Here is a 9,907-nt window from a genome sequence, read left to right as displayed (position 1 = left end):
TCGATTGATGCACCTTCCCTTCCCCTTACCTTTATTTTTGAGGGCAACTAGTCGTTCTTTTGCGGCAAGTTGTTGTCCCCACGTCTTAGCCTTTGGTTTGGTGGACAACTAGTCGTTCTTTTACGGCAAGTTGTTGTCCCCACATCTTAGCCTTTATTTTGCGTGGGCAACTTGGTCGTATTTTTCGGCTAGCTGTTGTCCTCGTGAGGTGGGATTTTGGACTTCTTGGTCATAGTGCGTGGCCATCTTAAGTTCATACTATTCACACCTCAACACCATATCTTACATACACTTCACTTGACTATCACGTAACCGGCCCCCCGAAAAATTTATTTTTTGTTGCCGCAGCTACTTTTTGCTGCCGCAGCTACCGGTTATTTATCTTTATCACTCCACAACCACACACCTGAAAAAACCCCTGAACCCTGAACCCTAAACCCTAAACCCTAAACCGGTTGCGGCACCATCATGAAAATATACATACATCGGTAATTAAGTAAGAGAGAATTAGGTAAGACACAAACAAGTTGTGGTAAGCGCAGTAATACTCTCCCCAATCGAGAGAGAGAGAGAGAGAGAGAGAGGGATGCAATTGTCTCTGTGTGAGAAAAGAGACCCGTGGGTAATCTCTGTTACTTAACTAAGAGTCTTTTAGTTAATTGCTAGTGTAAGGAAAAACTAAAACCAACGCAACCATACTCTCCTTTGTTAAGGAGGGTACTAAACCATGGAAATGTGTTTTTTCAATTGATATGTTTTTGGATTAAAAAGCCTAAAGGTTTAAGGTACTATTTGGTGGGCCCTAGTCAAATCAACAAATGACATTATCTGTCCCCATATGATCTCAGAAGATAGGCCGCAACTAACATACATCTCTCTTCATCTCTGATCTCTTTTGACCTCTCTCTCTCTCTTGTCACTTGGCTCTCTTAAGTGCCTCAATCTCTCTGAGGGGAACATTAATACATCTCTCTTCCTCTCTCATCTGTTTCCTCCTCGAGATATCCTCTGTGTGTGTGTGTGTGTGCACCCTATCGACCTCTCTCTTAGGTGATCAAGGGGCCTGGCTCTTGATTACCTCTCTCTCTTAGGCAATCAAGGGGTCTGGCTCTTGATTACATCTCTCTTCCTCTCTCATGTGTCTCCTACTCGAGATATCCTCTGTGTGTGTATGTGTGTGTGTGCACCCTATCGACCTCTCTCTCTTAGGCAGTCAAGGGACTTGGCTCTTGATTACCTCCTCTCTCCAAGGCGGTCAAGAGTCCCAAAAAGCTTGAAAACCTTGAAAGAGGCATTGCATTCAAAGTACACCAAACTGCAATGGCGGCCTCTTCGACGAGCCTTCCGGCTTCCCGCTACATCGCCATCCGTTCGTTGGACAACGGAGCCTACTTGACGCTCCTCCCAACTCAGGGGCTGCTTGCTTTCACTGCCAGTGCAAAAACGCGCATGGCAACGTTCGAGGTTGTGCACAGCGCCAGCCTGCCCAGTGACGTTGTGCTCATTCGTAGCGCAAACGGAAGGTTCTGGCGGCTTGCAACCGCGAGCGATTCAGCGATCAGGGCAGACCAGGAGAGTGTCCCGGGCGCATCTGACACTGCATGCCATTTCAGGACTGAGGTGGTTCGAGAAGGAGTGATTGCGTTTCAAGCTGTGGGCAATGGCCGATATGCGAAACGATACACCGATCTTGTGGTGAGTGGCTACAACGCTGTTACAAGCACCTTGGATGTGCACTGTGAAGTGGTAGTGAGCACAGCGGATGATACTGCGCTTATTCTTCCACGCCACCTACTCTTCAAGAGCGATAACGCCCAATTCATGGCCGTTCATTGGGAGCGGAACTACCATTGGCAGAAATTCCACAAGAGCAGCGCAGACCTGTCGTGTATGTACGAGGTCGTTCCCATGCTGAACGGCTCCATCAGCTTGCGAAGCATTGAGGTGGACCGATTCTGCAGGCGAAGCCCAAACTGGATTTGGGCTGACTCCACCTCCCCAGCCTCCAATGTGGACTGCCATTTCGAGCCATTGAGGCTGAGTAGCACGATGCTGGCACTCAAATCCATGGCCAACGATCGCTACCTCAAGCGTTACACGGAGTTCTGGGTGAATTGTCTGTGTGCGGTGGGAACCAGCCTGAACGATCCTACCACTCACCTCATCATCAGTGAGCCGGTCAGGGCGCGCTCTCTGTCCAACGTGCGCTACCTGCTGGACCTAGCGGAGGTACTCGACTCGGAGCTCGTAGTGGTGGGAACGGGCGGCTTGCGCAACGACACTCCTGCGCCTGCAAATCTTCAGGTGATTGTCACGCTCACGCAGACGGTGACGGAGTCTAAGAGCTGGTCCAACGCTTCGACATTCTCGCTGGGTGTCACCACCACCGTCACAGCGGGGGTGCCCGGGGTGGCCTCCGTGGAAGGCAGTATCTCAGTAAGCTCGTCTTCCACTACCACCACTGAGCTGGGCAAGTCAGTTGAGAACACCGTGGAGTTCCAAACTGCGTTTACTCTCGAAAACGTTCCACCTGGCATCACGGTCTCTCTCTCTCTCTTTCTTCAATTTCCGTATTTATTATAATAGCCGAGTTAACCATATTTCTCTTTCAGGCACGAGTCACCGTCCAATGTCAACAAGCAACATGCCGCGTCCCCTTCACATACACGATGAGGGACACTCGCATCGATGGTGTAGATTTCCCCCCTGAGGATCGCATCGACGGTATCTATGAAGGTGTTAATGCATTCGACATACTAGGTGTTGCATCCTACGACGGGGTCACCGCTACACAGTTCACCGTCCCTGTCGAAGTAGTCCGTGCCCCTCTCTTACTCACCGACAAATAATTCCCATATTTCTCGACTTTGATAAAAAAATCAGCTACTTGGCATCCACTCCACTGCCACTGTCTCTACTACTAATCCTCAATGTAATTCCGGCTTTTTGTGTACTCTGAATGTTTCAAGGTTTTCAACATTTTGCTTACTCTCTTTTGTCAGTCTTAAAAACAAACGTCATGCCATTGCTAATTGTTTTGAGCTTTTATCTGCACATGCCTAGGTCATTCCACGAGTGTTAATGCGGCACCATCATGAAAATATACATACATCGGTAATTAAGTAAGAGAGAATTAGGTAAGACACAAACAAGTTGTGGTAAGCGCAGTAATACTCTCCCCAATCGAGAGAGAGAGAGAGAGAGAGAGAGAGAGAGAGAGGGATGCAATTGTCTCTGTGTGAGAAAAGAGACCCGTGGGTAATCTCTGTTACTTAACTAAGAGTCTTTTAGTTAATTGCTAGTGTAAGGAAAAACTAAAACCAACGCAACCATACTCTCCTTTGTTAAGGAGGGTACTAAACCATGGAAATGTGTTTTTTCAATTGATATGTTTTTGGATTAAAAAGCCTAAAGGTTTAAGGTACTATTTGGTGGGCCCTAGTCAAATCAACAAATGACATTATCTGTCCCCATATGATCTCAGAAGATAGGCCGCAACTAACATACATCTCTCTTCATCTCTGATCTCTTTTGACCTCTCTCTCTCTCTTGTCACTTGGCTCTCTTAAGTGCCTCAATCTCTTTGAGGGGAACATTAATACATCTCTCTTCCTCTCTCATCTGTTTCCTCCTCGAGATATCCTCTGTGTGTGTGTGTGTGTGTGCACCCTATCGACCTCTCTCTTAGGTGATCAAGGGGCCTGGCTCTTGATTACCTCTCTCTCTTAGGCAATCAAGGGGTCTGGCTCTTGATTACATCTCTCTTCCTCTCTCATGTGTCTCCTACTCGAGATATCCTCTGTGTGTGTATGTGTGTGTGTGCACCCTATCGACCTCTCTCTCTTAGGCAGTCAAGGGACTTGGCTCTTGATTACCTCCTCTCTCCAAGGCGGTCAAGAGTCCCAAAAAGCTTGAAAACCTTGAAAGAGGCATTGCATTCAAAGTACACAAAAAGCCGGAATTACATTTAGGATTAGTAGTAGAGACAGTGGCAGTGGAGTGGATGCCAAGTAGCCAATTTTTTTATCAAAGTTGAGAAATATGGGAATTTTGTCGGTGAGTAAGAGAGGGGCACAGAGTACTTCTTTCAATGATCCCACATAAATATTTTCTCCTATTGGGCCATTGATTGATCCCTTGAGAGAAGGAACAAAGATGAGAGAGAGAGAGAGAGAGAGAGAGAGAGAGAGAGCTAGCTCGAGCTATGGCGATGGGGGTAGCAGAGAGGAGATCGAGAGAAGTTTTCAATAAAGAGAGAGAGAGAGAGAGAGAGAGAGAGAGATTGGCAGCTCAACTATAGAGATGTAATCATCTTGAATATGAGATACATGCATTGAATACAAGGTTCCAAATTTCTGCCCTCTGAGAATGATAAGATTTTCCTTCTTGATGACCCAAGAACCATTCCCAAAGACTGTTGTGTATCCCATGTCGTCAAGCTGTCGTGCTGACAGTAGACTCTTTGCAAGCTTTGGCACATGTCTGACATTGCATAGCATGAACTCTGTTCCATTGCGAAGCACTAGCTTTATGTCTCTCATACCACATATTTCAAGCTCATAGGAATCTCCGAGCTTTAATGTACCATGCATAGACGTATAAGAAAAGAACCATTCTCTATGTGGCGTAACATGGAAACTGGCACCAGAATCTATGACCCAATTTTGATCCGCACTCACCTCTTGTGCAACTAGAGCTTCAAGTTCAATATCTATTGTAAACACAAGAATATCCATAGCAGGCATATCCTCTAAAAAAGTAAGCGTGTTGGGAGATTCAACGACATTGAGCTCCTCTGCCTTTTCTTTGTCCTTTGGCATACTGCCCCTGTCACACTACTTCTTCGCATTATTCTTCTTCTTGTCACGTTGTCATGCATGGAAATCTTTCTTCATGTGACCTTTCTTGCCACAATGATAGCACTCTATATCACGTGTGGAACCTTTAGATTTACTACGAGATCTTCCCCGTTCTTTGCTTTCTGCACGATTATGAGTGCGACCTCTTTGCTTGCTACCACTAGCCACATATGCATCACCCTGTTTGGTAGTCTCCATAGATTTCTGCTGAATCTCTTCTGTGAGCAAGCTACCAATGATGTCATTGTACACCAATCCTATGCCAGGATCTGAATTGCTTATGGCTGTACAAAATGTGTCCCAAGATAGAGGTAAACTACATAGCAGAAAATGCATCTGACCTCTTCACCAAAGTTTAAACCTTGTACCATCATAAGCTACGAAAAGATGATGTTAAACTCATTGAGATGGCCAGATATATTGGTACCTTCTTTCATGCGAAGATCAAATAACTTCTTCATGAGCTGAACTCCATCTCTCTCTCTCTCTTTACTCTCTCTCTCTCTCTCTCTCTCTCTACGCACACACACACACATTCTCTCTCTCTCTCTCTCTCTCTCTCTCTCTCTCTCTATACCACTCTATCTCTCTCCTCTCGTGTGGCATAGACGCAGCATTGCCACGTGTATGCCATGTCACTGCACACACACACACATGGTAATGCCACACACGCATGTGTGTCTGTGTACAGTGACATGGCATACACGTGGTAATGACACGTCTATGCCATGCAGGAGGAGAGAGAGAGTGGTGAGAGAGAGAGAGAGAGAGAGAAAAAGAGAGAATGTCTATGTGCACACGTAGAGAGAGAGAGAGAGAGAGAGAGAGAGAGAGAGAGAGGGATAGAGAGTGTGTGTGTGCACGTATATATAGAGAGAGAGAGAGAGTGAGTGAGTGAGTGAGTGAGAGTGAGAGAGAGATTGCTCAAGAGATGGAAATTGTAGGAGGTAGGATGTTTATATATTTTTTTTATTAAGGATACCCAGCTTGTGAAGGGAGGTAGATCCATGATATATACATTGCAAGCATTATTTGAGTGAGTTTAAGGAAGGCTATGCTTATGACATCATGCACCGAATGTATTGCACTCACAATTATTCAAAGCCAAGAAATCAAGCAAATATTGACAAAAATAAACCCATGTAGTATGTTATGTAATACTATTCATGTTGTCCTCATAGCTTCTCTCTCCACTACTTAAAGATTAAGGTCTTCTTACCAACATTCTGAGTTAAGACAGCAAGGAAAGTGGGCTTGGATAACAAATAATTAGAACCCACTAAAGATTCCTTCAAAAGTTGTCAAGGGATTTAACCCAATGGTCAAAAGAGTAAATATAGAATGACTTCCCATGTATACAGTGTGGAATTTATGAATTTGGGCTATCTGACTGGAAGTTTAAGTGTGTTAAAATCAGTATATGCTATGGTTTAAAAGATTTAAGACCTTATAATACATTACCATCAGTAGTGTATCTAATAAACCTAGCACTAATGAAATGCCTAAGTGTAGACACAGTTTTGCACTACAGGCGTGCAAATTTAAACTCCAAAATTAAAAACTTTAAGTGATAGGGAAGCTGAGAATCAGATTAATTCTAGCTTAACGTTACATGTTTGAGAACAAGAATGGTATAAGAGTTGTAGAACCAGTGTTGCTCGTTTGGGGAAAGAATGTATCGTCTTCTTCAGTAAACCCCAAAACACACACACACACACACACACCATCTTAACTGTGTACATCAAAAGGCCCTCCCCCCCCCTCTCTCTCTCTCTCTCTCTCTCTCTCTCTCTCTCTCTCTCTCTCTCTCTCGACGTCTCTATGTATCCATCAGCCAACTGTAATTTCATGCATGTTTGCCTTAAGGCTAATCTTCCCCAAATTTCCCATACCGTTTTCGTGGCAATTGCGACACTTGCTCCACAATCTAGGATAGCTAAATTGTTATGCCCAGCGTATTCCACTGGTAGGGTTGTGTTTCCATCATTTCCCTCGTAATATTCCCCTACTTTATTCAATGGTACTGACTCAATGGTTTGTTTTTTCTCTTCTTTTACTGACTGTTCCTTTTCATTTTGTCTCTTTTTGCTTGCCGCTCTTCTCACCTTTCGTGCTTTCCAACTATTTCGGTGGCTCTTATTGCTTTTACTAGGGATCTTTACTTGTTTTCCCATTTCATGCTCCTTGGCTTTGGATTGGTGGAAGACCCTCAAGTCCCTTGCGTTATAGTCAACGGGAAAGCAAGAGCTCTCGACCAATGAGTTTTGCAACTATATCATCCCGAGGACTCTAACCCAGATTAGTGCACGGAGGCAATCTCACAAGGAGATGAATGCGCTAGCACATACACTTACCAATCCTCAACTCACACACTCTATGTACACATACACTCAAATCTAGACAAGCATCTCTACATACGAAGCATACATATGCAAGCAAGAATTCCTCTCAATCTTAGGGCTAATTAATCAACCTTAAAACTAATTAATGGTGGAATTTGCAACTGTACTCAACCTTCTTAAACATGAAAGATCCACTCAAACTTTACAAGCAAGCAAGAATGCATTCACTACATTACACTCCTCACTAGCAACAAGCAAGGAATCTACACACATAGTCAACATTAAGCATGCACACCAAATCACATCAAATGAGCAAGCAAATCAGCAAATTACTAATCCAAATTGAATCTAATAAATGCTAATCGCTCAAACCCACAAGTGATTCAAAGCATAAATCATGCACAACGGAGAAAGGAATGCGGTTTTCATCACTCTATACATGCATAGTAGCTACATACACACACATAAAGAGAGAAGCTTAAGCTAAATCAGCGCACACATTAATTAATCAAGAGATTTCAGAAAAATAAGAGAGGAAAAATCCACTTCATTGCATTAGGCTTCAAGCTTCGAGTAGCTTGAACAATCAATCAATACATTACAATGATGGAGAAGGGAGTGGAGATAGGCTTGGAGCTCTAGAGTACTCTTTGTAAAGCTCTCCATAGAATGCTCACACAAGCTCTCCTGCAAAATGACATTCTTTGAGCTTTATCCTTGTTCACTTTAGAACTCCTGGTTTCACACTCACTTAATCACTTGACCGGCCAAGCCACTAACTCGCGGGCTTGCACTAGCTACAAATTGGAACTCCAATGAGCCCACTAAAAATAGGAGAAAATCCCACAATGATATTACAATATAGTTGGCTTTCAATTGAGTGACGGGAATCCCATGAATACTTACATCTTATACATTTTCTGTCTGTACCCACAGGACGGGTAAAATTCATTGGAGTACTTGAATTGAAGAGGTTGACATAGGCTTCGCAATGAATGAACCCACATGTCCATCCGAATCCATATGCTCCACTTTTAGCTAAAAATAGCTAATTTCTTACTAATTCTCTTATACTGGCGCTCCACTCTCTAACTGCAGTGCTCTTGTGCTCAAGATGACCAGGTTGAATCACACTTTACCATGGGCCCACTCCACATTTCATCGGCCTTCCATACTGACTAAAAATGGTAAATTACTAAAAATAGTCAGCAGCTCTGAAAAAATCATATGCTGCACTTGTCATGCTTCTCGACTCCTTTTCCTTCTCTTTCATGATGTTTCATGCTCCTATTCCAGCATTCCTGGAACATTCCCCCCTTCCTAAATTGCGCACGTCCTTGGGCGCGTTTATTTGAAGACAAGTGGGTTCAACCGCTTATGGTCTTGTTATTGTTGTTGTTGTTGTTTTTTTTTTGGATGTTGCAGTGAAGTCTTCACTTTTCTCCTGTGATGGTCTTGAGAGAAGATTACTTGTTAAGCGCATTGCCATGAGAACTAGTGTGCTCTTCCTTTGGAAATGAAGCTTGAGTATCATCCCGTTGTGAGAGCACTTGCTTGAGTTTCTCACCAAGTTCATTCAAATTGACTGCATGACTTTTCCTGTGAACTTGAGGGTAATCTTCTTCATTTATAGCTAAGCATTTCTCTGAATCAAAACTACTTTCATTCTCAACATATGATAGCTTTGTGGATGTTATGGAAGGGCTATCACAGAGTTCTATGCTGTTTACATTCTCTTGAATTTCTGGCATATCAATGTAGTATTCATAGCAATTGTCTTGTGAAGAAAGTTCAGGTTACCAGCTCTTGAGATGATGAGGTGGACGGCGAACTGCTTTGATCTTCTTGCATATGACCATTTGGTAGATCAGCAACATACAACCGTCTTCCATCTAGAAAATATTCATCTTTCATTAGAGAAGCATGTTTATTTGACAATGGTAAATCTACCATTTTTTGAGGATGCAAATTAGCTTCTTCATGGCAAGACATTGTTACACTCATACAAGCGTTTGTGATACTAGTCTCGATGACAGGTTGATCCATGCCAAGGTTTCGACCATGTGGGCTTTGCTTAGTACTGAGGTAGACTTAGGTGCTGATATTTCTTTACGGAGACCTGACATTTGACTCCTTCCTGGCTTCATAAGTTGCTTCATGAAATCTTTCTTGTTTTGGCTTGAATGGCTCCTGGGAGTTGGGGTGTGCATCATAGTTTGACAATTCAGGTTTATCAAGTCCATGATAACACTGATGGGGATTGACTGAGTCAGAATACAGCCCTGGTGTGTCCTTCTACTGCATAGAGATGTCTCCCTTAATGTCTACAAAAACCTGATTAGTATGTGCATGTTGAATAGTGAGACCTACCGCATCCTCGTCGATAGAATCATACTCCACCCCCTTCAGTAAAGACATGGGAAGCAAAGAGCTTTTGCCTCCTCCTGGAGAAGCTGCCTCGTAGCTGGTTTGATTGCTCTCCATGCATACTTCACAAGTAGGCCAAGAAAGAGTATCTATATCTTCAAATCACTTTAAGCGATTTTGTGCCACGCTTTTGCTCTGCCAAATTGCTGCAAGTGATTCCGTGCTCTTGTGCCGATCTTTTCCTCATTTAAGAAAGATTTGAGCTTTTTCTTGCACTTACACACATGCCTTTTCTTCTGCTATGCAAACCGTTTACAATGATTTTAAGCTTTGCTGGGC

The 9,907-nt window shown here is 43.5% G+C and overlaps 1 protein-coding gene across 1 annotated transcript; it reads left to right on the top strand.

Moving 5' to 3' along the window:
- The first annotated feature begins 1,321 nt into the window (after positions 1 to 1,321).
- LOC147612847 (uncharacterized) lies at positions 1,322 to 2,988 on the top strand. Its single transcript, XM_086782863.1, has 2 exons — positions 1,322 to 2,541; positions 2,613 to 2,988. The coding sequence occupies exons 1-2, from the start codon at positions 1,450 to 1,452 to the stop codon at positions 2,847 to 2,849; spliced, it is 1,329 nt and encodes a 442-aa protein (XP_086638989.1). The 5' UTR covers positions 1,322 to 1,449; the 3' UTR covers positions 2,850 to 2,988.
- The last annotated feature ends 6,919 nt before the right edge of the window (positions 2,989 to 9,907 follow it).

This window comes from Cibotium barometz, chromosome 45, assembly GCF_041138505.1.
Source record: "Cibotium barometz isolate CiBa-2024 chromosome 45, ASM4113850v1, whole genome shotgun sequence".
In the NCBI taxonomy this organism is placed as follows: domain Eukaryota; kingdom Viridiplantae; phylum Streptophyta; class Polypodiopsida; order Cyatheales; family Cibotiaceae; genus Cibotium; species Cibotium barometz.
Note: the sequence above shows the minus strand (reverse complement) of the source record. Positions and strands in the feature narration are given on the sequence as shown.

Excerpts from the sequence above, each read along its gene's own strand:
- LOC147612847 (XM_086782863.1), top strand. The coding sequence starts at position 1,450 with ATGGCAACGTTCGAGGTTGTGCACAGCGCCAGCCTGCCCAGTGACGTT. Across the intron at positions 2,542-2,612 it reads ACGTTCCACCTGGCATCACG|GCACGAGTCACCGTCCAATG; the intron begins GTCTCTCTCTCT and ends TTTCTCTTTCAG.